This window comes from Semicossyphus pulcher, unplaced genomic scaffold (genome assembly GCF_022749685.1).
Source record: "Semicossyphus pulcher isolate SPU_LCO1_2020_fin unplaced genomic scaffold, fSemPul1.0.p SCAF_6, whole genome shotgun sequence".
NCBI lineage: Eukaryota > Metazoa > Chordata > Actinopteri > Labriformes > Labridae > Semicossyphus > Semicossyphus pulcher.
Window position 1 is genome coordinate 9,092,570 of NW_027211737.1, and position 20,016 is coordinate 9,112,585.

At 39.5% G+C, this 20,016-nt stretch overlaps 1 protein-coding gene and 1 pseudogene across 1 annotated transcript; both read left to right on the top strand.

The window, feature by feature from the left end:
* The first annotated feature begins 1,926 nt into the window (after positions 1 to 1,926).
* On the top strand, positions 1,927 to 8,522 carry krt1-c5 (keratin, type 1, gene c5). Its single transcript, XM_069682997.1, has 8 exons — positions 1,927 to 2,313; positions 3,135 to 3,217; positions 4,418 to 4,574; positions 5,243 to 5,407; positions 5,502 to 5,627; positions 6,955 to 7,172; positions 7,413 to 7,441; positions 8,407 to 8,522. The coding sequence occupies exons 1-8, from the start codon at positions 1,927 to 1,929 to the stop codon at positions 8,520 to 8,522; spliced, it is 1,281 nt and encodes a 426-aa protein (XP_069539098.1).
* Positions 8,523 to 14,781: 6,259 nt separating this feature from the next.
* LOC138610867 (uncharacterized) lies at positions 14,782 to 16,464 on the top strand (annotated as a pseudogene).
* Positions 16,465 to 20,016: the final 3,552 nt, after the last annotated feature.

Here is a 20,016-nt window from a genome sequence, read left to right on the forward strand (position 1 = left end):
GTGGCATGTGAGGCACTAAACCAGGTCCGTGTCTCTGTGTGATCTGATCCTACAGAGAATAATGCTCAGCAGAGGAATTTTACAATACAGTTAGAGGGGATTACATACTCTATAACAGCAGGAGAGGACTGAGAGACAGGTTTCTGGGTCAGCCAGACCCACGCCCTGCATTTCTCAGGGGTCTTCTCTTTCTTTTCTTTCTGTCCCTCCATTGTTCCCCGCTTCCTCCCGTTTCTCCCCTCATCCCGCCGGGCCGTCCTCAGGTGAAGCCGGCGTCACACGTCGCTCACAGTGCATTGTGTCCTCGCTCAATGGGATCTCTGTGGAGACTGCAGGCTCCCTGTTAGGTACACCGGTTTGTCCTCTGAGTTTTACCATGCAGGTCAAATGAGGGCTGATGTCACTGTGTGGAGATATGAGGCCAAATATAGCTCAGAGAATGAGGTCTGTATTGTATAGGAGTGGAGATAATATGCTACTGTTTACTATAAAGATTTAGCAGGGACTCAAGGGCAAACCATTGGGGGTTTTTTTACCCTGTTTTTTCACTTTTATTTCTTACTTTGATTATTTAATAAGCTCTATTATTCACAATAGTTTTATTTTTGACCACTATTTAAGCATAATTTATTTTTGGTAAAAACTAAATGGAATGAGGTTTAAATTTACTGGAAATAAACACAACTTTTAGAGTTAGACAGAATGGATTATAGATTTTAAACATGTTTAACACCTCTGATCTATTTGTTTTCTGTATTTGGATGATAAAGTTAAAAAGATTTAAAGGTTGTTGATTAAGTTTAACAGTCACAGGAAACAAGTGCCCAGGCTTACAGCTGCTGTTTGCAAACCTGTCAGTCTGCAGACAGTAAAGTGCATTTTAAGTTCAGACACAGACTGGTTCACTTTATTTGCACCACAATTATTTTTTTCTCTCCTCTACCAGGTGTCAAGTTACCTCCTCCTGTTTGCTGCTGTGGGATTGGACACACAAACTCAGGCTCCTCCCAGACAAAGAGAGTCTGTGCCTCCAGCAGCCAAACTCACCTGTAAGATCTGGTCCAGTAACAACACTCGCTCGCAGCATCAGGGTCGAATCCTGACCGAGCAGCACAAGGGAAGACCTACGAAAGAACTGAGATCCATGTAAGTACTGATTTACTCCTTTTACCTATCAAATAACAACCTAAAGTCACTGAAGGAGCATCAGAATTTGAGTTTGACACAGGAAGAGGCAGATTTTAAGCTCACAGAGATTCTTACACGGAAATCTAGTCGATCCTCCTTAACGCTTGTGTGCATTTTCAATAATTTGCTAACAAATACAAAACCATTATGTTAATTATTAGGCACATGTAGTTGAACCATTATGAATAAATTAAACAACAAACTCACCACAGGGTCCATTTAGAAGCTCTCCTGAGAGATGGATGGGTCACAGAACGAGCCTACTGAGCCTCTATTTGAAGTGACTGACATTTCTCATTGGAGGTTTTATTAAACACCTGCTTAGAGACACAACAGTCTACAGAGAGAATCAAACCAACTACAGAGAGACACCGAATTATTACAGTATGATACAAAAAAGGCTACAGAGAGATGCAAACGAAAGAGAAGCAAAATAGTTACAAAGAGACACTAAAAGCCAACAGTGACAAATGTTTTTGATAGAAACAAAACAGCTTCTTTATGATACAAAACACCCCAAAAAAGACATAAAATAACAGCAGAGACATGCATAACAAACACACTATTACTGCAGAGAAACATGAAATTACAGATGTAGTGTACCGATGCTTTAATAGTCTCTTCATCATTAACACAAATGTTGTACTTCTGGCCCTTTTACGTGCATCTAAATGAGCAGACATGTAGCTTCATAGAGCACTACTAAAACTTTCATGTGAATCTTCTTCAGAGAACACCATGGCCTCCACCTTCTCTGTGCGTGGCTACTTGGTCCGTCAGCCGTCCTTCTCCAGCATGTCAGTGAGGGACAGTGGACGCAGCGTCCGCGCCAAACCCCAGGTCCCCGTCAGCACTATGTCTCTGTCCCGCTCCGTCTCCATGGGCAACGGCCTCAACATGCTGGGCAGCAGCCTCTCCTTCAACGGGCTCGGTGTGGGTGCTAGCGAGAAGGAGACCATGCAGGGCCTGAACGACAGGCTGGCAAACTACCTGGATAAGGTGCGCATGCTGGAGAGATCCAATGCGGAGCTGGAGGTGAAGATCAAGCAGCTGATGATGGAGAAAGCTCCGAAAGGGCACGACATCGAGGGAATGATGGCTCAGGCACATGCCATCGGACAGGAGGTCAGTGAACAGTATCATCTGATTTAGGAGTTCATTTTCCCTGTGATTGATTTGATATTTTTTGTAACATGACTGTCCTCATTCAACATCCAAAGCTAGCGATTAAACACTCTGAAGGCAGTAAAGTAATTTCATTTTTTTCTGCTTTTACCTGCTGGTTTCACATCTCAGTTAAAGACAGAAACAGTCTGAACCATAGTGTTAAAATCTGATCTAGTGTGAAACAGTGAGATCTGAATTATTTCTGTAACCAGCAGATCTTCCATAAAGATTAAAATATTTGAGCTACTTCTGGACTTTTCCTGGATGTCGTCAGGATGTCATGTTTTAACTGCTTGAAAAACGAACTAACTAAATGCTCCATAGGTTTCATACGGACAGACAGACTGACCCTTTTATACTTTTTATCCAGACTGATCCTTCTTATGCTGTCTTTTCCTAAGTCTTCTTAATGATCAGAATACGTTTTAGATCTTATTTCCTATTTTAGCTCTCATTTATAATGTATAGGTTGTCTGTATGTCGCTGTGTTTTTATATTTCTTTATGTACAAGCTTCTCAAAACCAATTGCATCTTGTGGGATAAATAAAGCTGTTCGATAGATAAAGTAAACTAGAGGTCCATCCTGAACTTTGTTGAAAGTAGTGTTATGAGAACGAGCACAAAGATCCTGTAGCCAATAGATTCTAAGATGACGTTCTCACAGTATGAGCATGTATGATTTTGCAGCAAACAAACCAGCATTTAACAATATAATAGCACAGATCAGCTCGAATCCTCTATAGTGTTGTTCTAACTTCCCACGATGTTCCCCGCTCAGGTGAGAAAGAAGACGCTGGAGAACGCCCGCATCATGCTGGAGATTGATAACGCCAAGCTGGCGGCCGACGACTTCAGGGTCAAGTGAGTGTCACACAGAGGGTCCTTTCTTTGACTCGCCTGTGAGTGTTCACATGGGAGCGTCAGACTGCAGAGCAGTGTGAATAAATGACCTTTATGTCAGGCTGCGAAATAAGAGCCTCATTCCCACGGTGCTCAGGATTCAAACAACCGAGCCATCCGCGAGCGCAGGATGTGACAGGTGAAGGTGAAGCTGAAGGAGAGGTGGTGGAGTAAAGATACGCCCACTGCTGCTGTTTTTGACGATGTCTTGATGGTATGTTCTGTTCTGATGCGAAGGAGTGATACTGCAATTGGCAGTGATTTATGATATTAGCAGCAAAGGGCATGTGTACCTTACATGCTGGTCTCTGCAGGAGTTGCATCCATTCTGGGGTTTAAAGTTTGGTTTCATGCATCAATTTTGTGCCTCTCATGTCTTAAAATGATCATCATCAATCACTTCAGTCCACTACAAGTTTACTTATAACAAGTTACTTCTTTGATCTACTCCTATATATTTTAGAGTAGATATTTTACTCTTTTCTCCACTACATTAATATAGCTAAAGTTACTTTTTACTATGAAAATTTAGATTTTACAAGCAGAAAATATGCGATTAATTAATGCATGAATATACCGTATATTGTGAGATGGCTGTGTAATAACAGCTGTTTTACATGTGTTTCTAAGATCCTCAGAAACTCTTCTGCACATTTGGATCAATAAAATGTTTATAATCCGAGTAAGAAGATTTTAGCAGGCAGAGGTATCTTTCTGTGTCTGTTTTGTGTTTTTTAAATGTAAGGTACTATAGATAATGAAATATAACATAAACAATAGAATAGTTTTACAAAAGAATCTTGAATCATGGTGTAATTACTAGTTTTTTCTGAGCATCTCACAGCTTTCATCAGCTGAATGAGCCCACATTTAAAACGTTAGAAGCTTAAGTAAGGATTATTTTTTGCCAGACTACAGTTCCCAAGGTCAAGAATTAATATAGACTAAATTTTACTGAAAGTTTTTTGATCTACGTGGACAGAAGACTTTTTTTATGCTTTAATTCTGGTTTCCGTACAATCTGCAGGGCTTTATCTTTAAAAGAGATGCTTATCTCTGATTCAAATGTGATGTTGATACATGAGGCACAAAGTGAACCAGTAGTAGTTACACCTCCCTCACTTTTATTTTATTCTCCGCTGTGTATTTTTGTTTCTGCAGATGGGAGGCGGAGGCCACCTTGTGCCAGTCGGTAGAGAGGGACTGTCAGGCTCTGAGGAGGGCGAAGTCTGACCACGACCAGATCATCGCCACGCTGCGAGGAGACCTGGACAGCCTGAAGGAGGAACTCTATTTCCTCAAGAAGAATCACGACGAGGTGAGATTCCCTTCAAGGTGAAGGTCACGTCAGAGAAGATTAATGACGTCTTGCTCGTCAAGATAATCGCTTTACAAGTTGTCGTCTTGTGTAAATGGAGGATGTCTTTGAAAGACAGTGGGTTCTCTGGGCTGCTTAAAGGCCATTTTCCTGCATCTGGATATGATTAATTACATCTAAAAACCACAGAGCTGTAACACATTCCAAAACTTGATTTTCTATCAGTTTCACAGCTGAATTTCAGCCGAGGGTTTCACAGTATACAGTATCTGAAACATGATAATGGGAAGTCTTGGGACACACCCTCTTTCTTTGTCTCCATTATGCCTCAAGACAACACCTACTGTTTGTACTGAACAGAGAGAATATTGGAGCCCATTCAGCCACAGGTAGTGTGTGTGTTTAGACAGTGAGGTGTGGTGTCCAGGATGTAGACTGAGCCATGCAGGCTCTGCTCTGCTCCCTGCAGACTTACATTCTTAATAATTAAGATTTTTCTTGCCTTCTTATTCTTTCATGCTTTGAGCCAACATTTTGTCTTAGACTCCTCCACATTAAATTACAGAGAATGTTCCCATCCAGACAACTCTGCTACCAAGCCTTCAAGACTTGTCAGATGTTGCAGCATTGAACACTCTTTGACCTTTGACCTCTTTAAATCATTGCAGGAAATGAATGCTCTTAAGTCCCGTCTGGCCAACGAGCAGGTGAGCGTGGAGGTGGATGCAGCTCAGGGTCCAGATCTGGGGGCCATCATGGCTGAGCTGAGGGTCCAGTATGAGGGCATTGCTCGTAAGAACAAGGAGGAGGCCGAGACCTGGTACCTCAAGAAGGTTAGCATCTACATGAAGGAGTCCTTTTTCTGGTATTAACACTTGTCTTTTGCTTTCATTAAACTGTATGTTGTTTTCATGTTTGCGTCTACAGTTAGAGGCGGTGCAGTCGGAGGTCAAAGAAAGCAACGAGGCTTTGCGTTGTGCCCAAAGTGAGCTCAGTGAGAGACGGCGTTTCCTGCAGGCTCTGGAGGTGGAACTTGACAGCCTTCGGAAGCAGGTACAGTACTGTATTAATACATGGATGTAGCCAGGATGTAGTTTTAACTCCTATAAGTAAAAACATGTTTTTCAGTATGAATACATAAAGTTGAGTTGAAATGAACCTATTTTAACTCATTTAGATCTCATCCTGGGTCATATTGTTCAACTATTTAACAATATATGCCAAATAAATAAACTATTTCTCTATATTCTGTAATATGAAAATCAAATCATGTTTTCGTCCTGTAAAACAGGAAGTTTCAACAAAATACACACATTATTATTATGTGTGGAAACGTTTTTTTAATTAGCTTGCCAGCAACAGCATGGTTAGCTGGCGTGTCTTTGATTGTTTGCCCACTTTTCAACGTTCAAATGAAATATCTCTGACCCGTATGTCCAGCCTGCAATCCTGTGTCACTTGGAAATAGTTCACAAATAAGCCGATATGCAGCTTCAGCTTGACTTGACATGACTGTATCATCTATGTGGTGGTAATTTGAGAGCTGGTTCTTTAACGAAAGAACCCAAATCAGACTGTTAGATGTCCCACATTTCCAGTAAAAGAGACAGCTGCTCTGACTTACAGAGACCAATAAGGTTTAACTTTAAGAACCATTCCTCTACTTCTTTTTAGCCCAACGCCCTTAACTCTTCTTTTCTCTACACTGCACACATGTCAGACCTTTTATAGCTAACAGCTGCTTTCTCTTTGTTAACAAAGAGCTAAAAGCGGTACAATGTACACTCCAATTTCTTTCTGCTCCAATAATCAATCAATGTGACAAGACATAGAGTCAAGCAAGCAAGTGTTCTGTGTGTGTTTCCGCCACATGTCAGCACAGATCAAACAGCGTACAGATGTGTTCAGTGGAGGCAGGTAATAGCTCATTGATGTTTGCCTTATAGTAAGTACACAGAGATATTATCACGCTGACAGTCTGTAGGGTCTGTAGGTGATTTGTGAGGGGTTGTGAATGGATAAGCTCAACAGGTTAACATACCATACAGAGCAATATAAAGGGGTAAAAACTGACCTTAAAGGAATAAGCTTCAACCTTTCTCCAACATCATTTTTACCTCATCATGTATTTGTTTACCATTATTGTCTACTATGCTATTTAAAGGTACTAATTAAAATATTTTTAATGGTAATACATCAAAGGACTTGTGTAATGTGACAGGGGTTATCACCAAACTCTTATGAGTAAAAAGACCAAACCAGCTAAAAAGAGAGGTCGCCTGAAACATAAACTCTATAAATGGATACTTGCATGGGAATTCAGGATCTGTAGGCAAGATATATACGATTTCTGATCCTTACCTGTTTGTCCTGTTAACAGGTAAGCGTGTTAGAAGGAAACCTGGGAGAAACGGGGCACAAGTACTCTGTGGAGATGGATCGTCTTCAGGCCACACTGACTCAGCTGGAGGACGAGCTGTCTCAGCTGCGTTTGGACATGCAGCGCAACAAGACTGACTACGAACAGCTGCTGCGCATCAAACAGAACCTGGAGATGGAGATCGCCACATACAGGAGGTTGCTGGAGGGAGAGGAAATGTAAGTGAGGGCTGGGAAACCACGATAGGTAATTATGTGTGGTGATCGATACCCACAATATATCTCCATATCTCTATATTTGTGTACTTGGTTTTGACACTTTCATTTTAGCACTTTGGACTGAGCTAAAGCTAAGCTAACCAGCTCCTGGGAGTGGGTTTATGTTCCTAAAATGTTGAATAGTTCTTTTCTAAAATGTCTGAATTTCTGATTGCAGTGTCATATTCTTTTCTCTTACAGGGTGAAAGAAACACCTTTACCTCCTAAAAGTAAGTTCAGATTGTTTTATGTACTAAATGTTATTAAAGACCAGCTCCAGTCATAATTTAAGACATATAAAATGCTCTTCTTGAAATAATAAATTGTGTCGTTTTTTCTGCAAAATAAGTTTAATTACCTTGTAAAAATCCTCTCAAGGCATCTCTTCCTTCTCTCTCATTAAAAATTCCAAGATCTGCATTGGCCCCGCCTACTATGCAAATTCCTAACCGCCACCTGCATCGTGAAAACAAAACACGTCTCTGCCATTGTTTTGAGGCAACTTGTTGAAACTTTGACGGTTACAGCTGGCTCCGAAGTGGTTGCCATAGGTTTCACATAATGATATGCATAGCATCATCCTGTCCATTAACAGGATTGGCTCCTTAGGTTTATGACATCACAAACCCTGTCAATCTGAAAACGTGTTGTTCAGCCTGTCCTTGGTCCACTGCAGTTTAAAAGCAGACAGGCCCAGCCATGGAGATGACTGCTGATGTTGTCCCTGATATGTCTTGTGGCACATGAGAAACACCACATGGAGATGTTTACAAGGTTTTTTGCCCACTTCAATTCTGGCCTACGGTTTGGATCCCTCGGTACACAAACAGGTTTTGATGAAAACTGGTGAGAAAAAGTTCAGAAAAGCCGCACCAAAGAAATAATGAGTGAAACACAAACTTGCACTTACTGACATTTGATCTTTTGTCTTTCTTATCCCTTTCATATTTTTGGCATAAATTGGAAACACAACAGTGCCGAGTGCAGTTCACTGTCGAAGGTTACATATGATGGCCAAAGTAGTTTAAAAATGAGCTTTTAGTGCAGGTTCATAACATCAGTATGACAAATTAATGTTCATAAAAAAATGTGATTGGCCAACCATTAATGGTACTTTACACAGGTGTTGGATTTGGAAAGCTCTATTGTATTCAAGTTTAATTGGGACTAACCCTGGTTTAACTCTGTGTTACAGAAGACCCCGATGTGAGGACCAGGAAGATTGTAAAAGTCGTTACGCAGACCATGATCAACGGAAAGGTGGTGGATGAGTCCAGTGAGGTGGAGCAGATCGAGGAGCGAAAAAAATAAGCCAAAGTGTCTGAAGAGAAGCAGTAATGTTTGTTAAACCCAAAGTGCCTGCTGGCTGTGGATCGAATCTCACCACAACCAATATGTTTTAGGTCTTCCTTATTTTGTACCATAGCCTTAAACTTGCCAAAAATATACTTAAAATATATTCTGTCTTTTCAGCAACATGACATATTTCTGTATATATGTTAACAAAAATGGAAAGAAACTTAAGTCATGATATAATTATCCTCTGCAATGTTCGAATAGTTTGTTTAATAATACATACCGAAAGAAATTTGTGCAGTTGAAAAGATTGTGCTGGAACTTAATAGGACATGTTACACACTTCTTAGGCTTTCTACCAAATCTCACAGCGGATGGAGTTTAGTCAGTTGTCATGATCTGATAAATGATTCAATTTTTTTTTGCCAAACCACTTTCTTTAAGGTCAATGATGAGCAAGAAGATCACAACACACTCATTAGTATGTTAAATGAGAAGTGTCAGCCAGTAGCAAGTTAGCTTAGCCTAGCTTAGCGCAAAAACCGTGAAAAAAAAGGTCATTAGCTAGCCTGGTTCTGTCCAACCGTCACAAAATCTAGCTAACAGTACCTTAAGATCTCATTAATTAGAAAAAGTCAATTTAAAAAGTCTTTATGCTAAGCTAAGCTAGTTGCTGGTTGAAGCTTCATATTTAGTGCACAGTCCTGAAATGCTATTGATCGTCTCATCTAACTCGATATGAAAGTATGTGAGTATTTAAGGTATTTCCTGTTTAGAGTTATAATCTCGAAAATTTTAATTTCAATAAATGTCTGTAAAGTCACTATTGAGTCTATGGCCCACTGATGAAAGCCTTTACATTTGCAATATTACGGACTGGGTGTCTGTGGCCACTTTCACGTAAAAACATCACAAGCAGCGCCCAGTTAGTGACGCGTTTTCCATCACCCAGCAGTGGTTGGTCTGCCAGAGAGGGTAGGCGGGGCTAAGCAGCTGCTATTCCGGTCTCTGCAAGTGTTGCGAGTAAACAGTAATCTACTATGGCTGAACAAACAAAGAAAAGATCGATGACTGCAGATAAAACTTCAAAAATAAGTAAAATTCCCCCAAAAAAGAAAAAAGAGAAAGTCTAAACAGTCTAAAAGGAAAAGCGACTGTCAGCAAGGAAAATCAAGAGTTACAACCGGAGCCAACCATGTTCGTCACACGCCATAGGAGAACAAAACTGAGATCTTCGAGATTACAACTTTTATTCTGACTTAAGGGATTTTTTGGAAGGTAAATGTTAATGTGTAATTAATAGGAATCTATGGATAAATGCTTTTTAGAGTCTTCATCTTGCAGCAGAATCTACTGTATGTACATGCACATGCATGCGATACAAGTATTTTAATGTACTACAGCATTATTATAGATATAAACAACTCAACCAAAGCAGATGTACAGTGTCAATAAAGTGTAGTATAAGTGTCCCTGTTATCTCTAGCGACATTTTAGCCCAAACAGAAACTTTGCCTGATACTGGAGCAACACAATAGGAGGGCAACACAAAGAAAGATGTGATTCTGCACCAAGAGGACAGAAACTAAAAAAACTCACATACAGCAGTATCAGGTAACAGGCTTTTGAGTGTTGTGTTTCAGTGAGAGTTTGTGTAGGCTACATAGAGCAAAAGGAATTAAAGCAAGGTTGGAACATAAATGCAGAAAATGCATTTCAGGTGTCAACAAAGAGTGAAAGAAGTGAAAAAGGACCACCAACAAAGGGAAGAATCAGACAGTGTTGTGAGTAACAGCTTTTGTTATGTGATTCTGGGTCACTGTGATAAAGGAGCAGGTCAGATATCAGGCAAATAAGTAGACAATGAGCCCAAAGTGAAAAACCAGAAGTTAAAAATCATGTCAAAGGTATATTATCCTGAGAATCTGGCAAAGGATATTTAGGAAACAACTTCTAAGATTCTGCTGATCTGAATTGTGAAGCTGTTTTTTTTTAAACCATCCAATGAAATTTGACCACCTCTTTAGAGACAAAGGGCTTCATTTAAAAAATGTGAGGTTGGATTTTTACCAGTTTGTTTTGTATGCCTGATCACTGAAGTGTCTGTGATGGGAATATGCTTAGGTGAGGAGGATATAGGGAAGAATGCTTTATACTATTAACTGTATACTATATGAACTAAACAGCCACTTTATTATACAATCCGATGTAATACAACAGATTTGCAATACATTTTACTGTAACAGAGCTTTTATTTTTTCATTATTGTCTGAGATTGTTGACAGTCAGAATGTTAATAATTCTGTCTGTATGTTTATTTTTGAATGTAAATGTTTTATTGGATTCAGAGTTTCAGAAACAAACTGTTTCACAGCATAAAAGCAGTGGTCAATGTTCAAACACAAATTTAGTTTTACCACAGAATTTAATATTAAAAAAAATATTTTAATAGAAATAAATAGGTAAATAGAATATTTTGATTAAAACACCCAAATGTATGTGTAAATGTAACATTCTGTTTGTGTGTGAGTGTGTAATATTTGAGGTTGTGGTGGGTTGTGGTGCTGTAATGGTGAGCATTAAAGGAGTTTCTAATATTATTCTAATATATAAAAGATGTCTAGTTCAACACCACTCAAACTACAGCTTTAATAATAAAGATGTAGGTAAATTAATGCATCTCTGCTACCCTTTGTCACCCATCACCTCCACTTTAAGTGCATTAGGAAGGGATTTAGAACTGAATCAATTTGGTTTTTAGACTAAATAAATAATCAGACAGAAATCTAAGAGTTGTTTTTCATCCAAACCTAAACTTCAATCACCTTTAGAGTCTAGTTTATTTTTGCTACTTATAAAGTAGCAAAGGATCAGGGGATCAATATGTGGAATGCCTTACCTGCAGAGCTCAAACTGGACCCTGAGTGGGAGCATTTTAAACTCAAATTGAAACAGTTTTTGAAGAGGGCTCTCTTATAGTCATGTATGATTTTGTGCTTCCTGTTTTACATTAATTTTTATTGTAGGATATTTTGTATCCTGTATTGTTATCTGTTTTATGGTTGAGTCTGTTTTGTACTGTCTCTTGTGCATTTGTAGTTAATTTTATGTATTTTAAAGGCCCATCTAGGGATGGGCATTGCAAAGAAGCCAAGGCTATCAATGCTGTAGTGTGTGGCATCGGTTTACTTGGTTCATACCTGTCCCTATACAAATAAACATGAAATGAAATGAATAAATTAAATATATTCTCAAAATATAAAATATAACAAAAATAACATATGCTACCCAAAGGAAAAGTACATTTTACTATAGGACGAGTACTTTTACTTGTGATACCTTTAGTATACCTTTACTTTATTTTTTATAGATTTAAATGCATGACGTGTAGTGGAATATTTCACAGTGTGATATTTCACTTAAGTACATGATCTGAATACTTCTTCCCCCATTGCATCCTCTATCTATCTCTATGCATTTTATCTTTTTATGGTTTAGTGAACAGTGCCTCCCTGTGGTAAAAAGTGTACAGTGCTTGTGCAGAAAAAACCCAGTGATGCTCATTGAATGGGTTTTCTAAAAGTTGTACCTTCACAAGAATTCAGATTCTCTCTGTATGTCTAATAATTTCTAAATGTTCTTTCTTCTCTTGATAAATTTTGTAACAATAAATTAATTTGACAAACCCTTAAAAATGCTTGTTTTTAATCATTGTTTGTACATATGGGATACCTTGTAAAGGGTGCTTACAAACCCCAGGTTGGATTAAATAAGTATTTGTTATAACAGATCTAATTTAAGTTGAACTTTACACAATATTTATGGTTGACAACTCAAGCATGTTGTAGTTTATTGGCTTTACTTTATAGTTGCAACATAATTCTTAGTGACATTTTATAGAAAATTGAATGCTCATTTTCTCAGCATAACAAAGTGATGGATCCCAAAAACATTAACAAGTGGTGCTGAAATGACTGTTTCCATAAGAGGCAGATTTTCTTTTTTTAAATTTGTTAAATTTTATTTGTTTATTAGTTCAAATTTAACTGCGCGTCTTTGGACTGTGGGAGGAAACCGGAGCTCCCGGAGTAAACCCACACTGACACGAGGAGACCATGTAAACTCCACAGAGGGTGACAGTGCTAGCCACTGCACCGCCGTGCCACCAAACAGGATCAAAAACAAAACAAAAAAACACATTTAAAGGATTAAGGGGGTAAAATTAAATTGGGCTCCATTGCCTGTTTGATTGACTGATTGACAATGGATGATGAGTTACTGTGTATTTAGGGGAGGTGAATTCTTTTGGGGGTGTTGGGTGCGTCTGAACTGAATGTCTGACTCATCCAATCGTTGTTCCTGTAGCTGAGAGATGTGTTCTGGAGAGCTATGTTCAATCTGTGCTTTTCCTCCAGAGTCTCTATCTGCTTGGTCAAGGCTATCTTTAGCTCAGCTCGATACTTCTCGCAGGTGATCTTTTCTTTCTGTAGAGCAGAGGAAGTTTTTTCAACTGTCTGCTGCAACCCAGAGTTCTTTCTTTTTTCCTCTTCGAGTGCACTTTGGAGTTCTATCTGTGTCATCCGTCCCTTCTGCTGTTGTGCTTTGACCTCATCTACCATACGCTCGAGCTTAGTGATTGTAGACTGATACTGAGAGATGGTATCATTTTTCAGTGACATCGTCTCTGCATGGCCCTCAGACAGAAAGCGTTGCTTGGTCATTACTCGTTCATAATCGCTCTCACTGACCTGTAATTTAGCCCTGATGTCTGCATTCTCCATTTTTAATGTCTGCATGTCATACGTGAGACGCTCTGAAGACGCATAGGATTCTTTCAGCTGGCTACGCAGCTTTGTCAGAGGATCATCTTCAGCCTGCTTTTGCAAAAACAGCTGTTCAAAGCGCCTCTTTTCATCATTGAGGGTAGACATTAAGAGTTTCTTGGAGGCCAGGCTTTTATCTAAAGCCAGGGTCTTCTCAGAGAGCTCTCTCTCTTGCTTTTGAATCTTTGCATAGGCTCTCGAGAACCGAGTTTTCTCCTTCTGAAGATCCTTCTCAAATCTGCGACAACTTCCCCTTTCGACCTGAAGCTGTTTCTGAGCAAGCTGGCACTCGTTCAGGGAAGCCTCAAGTTTATGCTGCAGCCTTTCATTCTCAGAAGCCAGATGGTCCAGTTGTTCTGCTTTTTTCTGCTGCTGGGATACAGAAGCATCATGGTCCCTCTGGAGTGAATAGTTTTTAGCTCGTTCTTCTTTAAGTTCTGAGATCCGCTGTTCAACATCCTCCTGTAGCGAGAAAACGATCTTGTCCTTGTCTTCAATTTTTATCTGAAGAATCTGAACATTGGATTTCAAGGATTCAACTTCTTCATCTTTTTTCAGAATGTTCTCCTGCTGCTCAATGAGGACCTGGTTCAGTTCCTTGTGTTCATGGTAATATTGGCGATTACGCTCGTTCATAAGCTTTTCAATCACTTTCTTCTGCTCTCGAAGCTCTGAGGTCAATCCACTCATTTTGCTTTCAAGCTGTTTTTTGGACTGCTTCAGATCAACCACTTGTACCTTCAAGAGCTCCATCTCAACACGGAGGGTGTTTTTGTCAGCTTGCTTCTTCTTCAGAGCCTTTGCAAGAGCTTCATTTTCTTTTCGCTCCCGCTCCAGTTCTTTTTTCTGTTGAGATCTGGCACTTTTTTCCTTTTTCAGGGCTTCTTCAAGAGCAGCGTTGGCTCTTCTCTCATTGTCCAGGCAATCTCGAAGACTAGCAGATCTTGATGAAGTCCTAGATGATTTAGAGCTATATGAGGGGGAAGTATAGGAAGAATGGGAGCTACTGCTTTCCGACTTCTCGGAAAGGTCATCCTTACTCTTGTCCATAACTTTCCCTTTCTCCTCTCTTTTCTGCTGTCCCTCCATTTCGATCTCCTCCTCGATCTCCTCCTCGATCTCCTCCTCAATCTCCTCCTCAATCTCCTCAAACGGCACCAATTTTTTTTCCACAGGGGTAGAATTCTGTGGGGTCAAGAACTCCATTGTGAAACTTCCTCTTGTGTTTTTACTCATTTTCTTATCTTGAAGAAACAGCAATGTCTTACTCTAAATTCAGTTACAATGTAGCTGGGATTAAACAAACAGTAAGTAAGTGTCTAATGTAATGCCAGAAGTGTGTGTCTCATAAGTCTTTAGCAGGTGGAATGCGACAACCAAAGACCTTTGAACTCTTTGATCTATGTTCGAATTCTAATGACGTTGTAGCGTCCCGATGGACGTGACGTCACATGAAAGCGACGTCATTTGAAGCATTTGAAGCGAGTGATTCCCGTTGTTTAGCCAAAATGCAGTCGGATGTAAACCGACGAGGAGATGAGCCTGGGCTGTGTTTTTTTAGAATCCCGTCCGAAAAAGAAAACCCTGAAAGGAGGAGATTGTGAATTTCTGCCATTAAATGTGTCTCGGTCTCTGGGGTGGGTAAACAATGGCAGCCGATAAAAGTATACACGGATTTAAAGCCATCACTTCATTAAAGGTAATGGCAAGAAAACACTTACATAATTAACTGTATTTTGAGCCATTAATCATATCTTTACGTAATCATTCTGACATGGTTTGTTGTCATGGGCCGCGGCAACCGGCGGTGGCCTTGATGAGTTAAACTACTGTTAGCTAAAGTTAGCTAAAGAGTGTGGATGCTGTGGTGATGTAAACAACCTCACAATGCGATGATTTGCAAATCCGTTTGCACCTATATTCAGCCAAATACAATACAAAGACAATGTGAAGCAAATGTTCAGACTGATAAAATCAGGGTTAATTGTTTTTTGTTACTGTACACTATTTGATGCAACTGTTCTTGATTTACGTTTTACACAGCATCCCAACTTTTTTGGAATTGGGGTTGTAGTAATAATTAAAGGAAATATTCATTTTCAGTTCAGAAGAGTTATCAGTAGTTGTTTTAAGGGTGAGAAGATTTAACCAGTTTGCAGGAATGATATCACATGTTTCACTACCGTTTTTTCCAACTTGTTGGACATAAAGTCTCTTATGTCATTATAGGTGCCAAATCTGATGACTCACTGTCCCCTGACTGGGTTCCATCTGACTTCACACACACACACACACACACACACACACACACACACACACAGAATAAAGAACAAGAGGGTGGAGGAGGAGGAGGAGGAGAAGAAGAAGCAAGATGCAGTGGATGTCCTCCTAGAATTGTCATCAGTGCCAGATGCTGAGCTGGCACCACCTGCGGAGGATGAACAACAGTGTGATAACAGACCATGTAAGGAAAAGATCAAAAGATTACAGAAGGAATGTAATGACCTCAGGGAGGAAAACCAAAGATTAAAAGACATTATTAAATCAGGAACAGTTGATGAACTGGCTTTTGAAAAAAAAAGAAAAGAAAAGAAAAGGTGAAGGTAATGACTGGACTCCCCTCATACTCCAAGCTACAAGTAGTTAACATTTGTGATATTTCTGAAGACTGGTAAAAACCTTTCTCCCTTCCAGCAACTGCTGTTAACTTTTATGAGGCTGAAAATGAACCTTTCCCTTTCTTTGCTCAGTTGTATTTTCAGGATCTCATTTCCAACTGCTAGCAGAACATTTCTTAACACCATTGAAGTATTAAATGCAAGACTTGTTCCAGCACTTGTGTTTTGGCCAAATTGAGAAGAGCTTCAGCTCTCAATGCCAATGATATTTAGACAGGTCTTTCGCAGATGTGCTTGTATTGACAGCTTTGAGATTTTTTTCAAAAAGCCGAGAGACCTAAAAGCAAGAGCACAGACCTACTCAAAATACGAACGCCACTGTGCCATGAAATATCTAATTGGCATAACACCACAAGGAACAGTTTCTTTTATATGAAAAGGATGGGGCGGCAGAACATCAAACAAACACTTGACTGAAAACAGTCGTCTCAACCAAGGGGATGTGATCCTGGCTGATAGAGGGTTTAATGTAGCAGATTCAGTTGGTCTGTACAATGCTGAGCTTAAGATCCCAGCTTTTACTAAAGGGAAAAAGCAACTGGGTTCAGTGGAACTAGAGTCCACAAGTGGACTTGCATCAGTTCGGATCCATGTTGAGAGGAGTTATTGGTGAGGCAAGGAATTGAATAAATAATTTATTTGATGTCAAGTTTGTGAATTACATAAACAAACAATAACAAACATGTAAATAGTTTCTGCCTGTGTCAGCAAACATGTAGTGTAGGTGCATCTATGTACAAAAACCTGCATGTACATGTATATATACGCCAGACAGTATGTGGCCTGTGTTGAATAAAACACTTCAAACTTATACTTTGTGCAGTTTTTTTCTGTTATCCCACGTTTGTTTAGCTATCTTCCACATGCAGTCGCTGCATTTACAGCTTGACATTTTTAAATGTGTGGTGTCAAGCTTTAAACAACTTTTGTGAATGTACTGTCTTTGAATGATTCCTGATTTACACTCAAGTCTGTCGTCATTATGCAGGGCAGGCACTCCACAGTAACAGCCCCTGCCCTCAGATGGTTTGGTGGTATCGTGTGATGTTGCTAGAATAGGAGCTGTAAACACTTTTGCTACTAGCTCCAGAATGATGCATTTCTGGACAAATGTGTGTACATTTTCACACATGGTGTCAAAAAGTAAGTATCTGGCAGTATTCTCTCAGTGTAGATTTCCCCTCTGCCTCCTTACCCTGGTCCCCAGACAGCAAAGTTGCAGTAGCTGTCTTGTGTCAGGTGAATTTGTGTCTGCACCTGATTAAAAGTACTGATAGTCCCTTTTCAAAGAAAGTTTACCCTCAACCTCTTGGAGACGAAATGTGCTGTCCTCTTTGCCTTTCTCCATCAGAGTGCTATTCTGAAGGCTGCTGTGTGCCTTCACCTCCAACACACCCATCTCATGGCAGTCACATGTTAATCTGGGGATGCCCCTAACCATGGGTATTGAGGGTTGATGACCAGCCCTCCCCTCCTGACATTGAGATTGGTGTGGTGGCTCCCAGCCATCTTGGTGTACTCCTCAACTACTTTACTCTCATGTTCAGAGCCCAATCTGAAAACAGAGAAAATATTGTACACCTTAAGTATCACCTTGAGTAAGATCCTAGTTAGCGGATGTGGTTATCTCTATTTTATCGCAAACTATTTTTATAACGGATTTATCTTTTTAGTCATTTTTTAAAATGAAAAATGTCAAAAATCTTTAATTCCAGCTTCTTGAATGTGAGGAGAAATATTTCTTTACTCCTCTGTCTCTACAGTACACTGAATCTCTTTGAGTTGAGGAAAAAACAACACATTTGAGGATGTCATCTTGTGCTTTGGGAAACACTTTCATTTTTCAACATTTTCTGACATTTGACAGACCAAACACCTAATTGATTTATCAAGAAAATAATCAACAACAAAAACAATCAATAGTTGCACCCCTATCTCAATCATTTGTATTTTACCAGCAGATGAGGTAAGTGGATGTAAATCTCAAAAGTGATGGGGAGGGAAACCAGGGGGATGTGCAGAAAAGTTTTTAATACAGCTTTAAAATACTAATCTTTAACAGCATTTAGGCTTAAAAAAACACCTGCTCCTTATATATGCAGCCCACTTGCATGACAGTTTGTTTTTAAACATGTTGCTGTGCAAGTGGTTGGTGTGTAGACTTCAGGTGTGTTTTTGTATAGGCCTACAATGCTATGAAAGACGAGGGTTTTAAGGCTGTATTAAAAACTTTTCTGCACATTCTGCCATGGTTTTCCTCCCCATCACTTCTTGACTGCTTTTGTTTAATTTGGTATTCTTATTTGTGTGCTGCTCTCATCCAGTGTAAAGTGGATGTGAATACCTGAGAGAGTGTGGTGTGTTGTTGTTTGGGTCCTTGTAGGCCACAGGATAGCACAGCTTCTTCAGCAGGGAGACAGTTGGTTAGTCTGGGTTAGTGTGGCAGGCTGCTTGGATGTTTCATGCTGTCACCCTTCCTGCCTTCTGGTCAAACCACATGGCACGTTTAGATTGTAGTCTTGTCTCGATTTCTTTCACATGGCACTACAATTGAAAAAGATTTAGTTAACAAGGTTGTAATGTGTGACAAATGTAAACAGTAATAAATTAACCTTTATTGAAAAAAGTATTAGGGAATTTTGACATTATTGAAGTCTATGGAGAACTTGTTTTCTGCACTTGAGTTATCCTAGTTACTTGTGCCTGTGATATTCCAGATATTATTGTCTGCAATCATATACTGAGTGACCTGTTCTTCTGTTATGCTTAACCTTGTAAAGACCTCTTCACTCTTTGCCTGCAGTTCTTGCTGTGACAGTGACCTGTACTCGTGCTTGTACATCTTGTTTAGAGATACAAGGATGTTCAGTTGCACTGCCTGAGGTATGTACCTCTTTGCATGGCCAGGGACAACACACAAAATGGAGCTTTTGATAGGTTCCTTTTCAGTGTATTCTGATAACTGTAGCATATTGTAGAATGCTATGCGTTCATCTGGGGTTGCAGGTGGAATTTTTGGCAGGGGGGAGGTCACCACACCGATCAGCAGATCTCTTTCTCTGGGCTTTTGTGAAAGCAATCTGGCTGCCTGGTGCATACCCAACTGTGTTTCTGGCCATCACGCTAGGCTCCTTCCAGACACAGGCTTCATCTGTGCATGCAGTGCCACTCAGTTTGTTCACAGCTGCTAGCAAAGCGTAGAGTAAGGCACCTACATGTGAACACGCTTCACCTAAACCTGCCATACAACTGATGAATATACTATAAAAGTTATTACGGTAAATCCAACACTGCTGCTGCAAACAGGCAAGAGAGGATTGCTTCAAAAATGTATTGTATTAACAGGCCTGCAGCTACAACTCTCAAAGTTTAACAATGATACTCATGATTTCAGGATCATAGTGAGAAACTGCAGTTAGGTTGGCTATTATAGGCTCAACAGGCCTGGTTAAATCACTAATCTTGCTTCGTAGTACACCCCTCTGGTGGTTTATAGCCCAACCATCAAATTTGGTAAGTAAGAATGTGTTTTTAGGTGATTTGACATTTTCCACTGTGCAACTCCTAAATAAAGGTTTTTGTATTCACGAATTCATGAAGTTTACTGACTTTTTTTGTTTAATTTAGTAGTTTTTAAAGGCTTATTCATACATGAACTTGCTAGCACCTTTTTTTATTGATTTAAAAATAAAATAATTTAAATATAATTAAATGAATGGCTTAATCACTTTATAATATAAGAGCAAGACTTGCCTACAAGTACTTTGTGATCAGTACTGCAGCCAAATAAACTGCAGATTATTTGGCCTTTTCTCTTACACATGGTAATATTATTTAATTTATTTAACTTAATTTATGTTATAGTTTTATTAACAAAAAAATAATTTATGTCCTTGACAATAAATTGTTTCAGGTGACTGTCATCAGTGTATTCCTGTTTGTTACTCTCTGCCTACCTACCTATGCCACATTTAATTAACATTCTCAGGTTTTTAATTTTATTTTTAA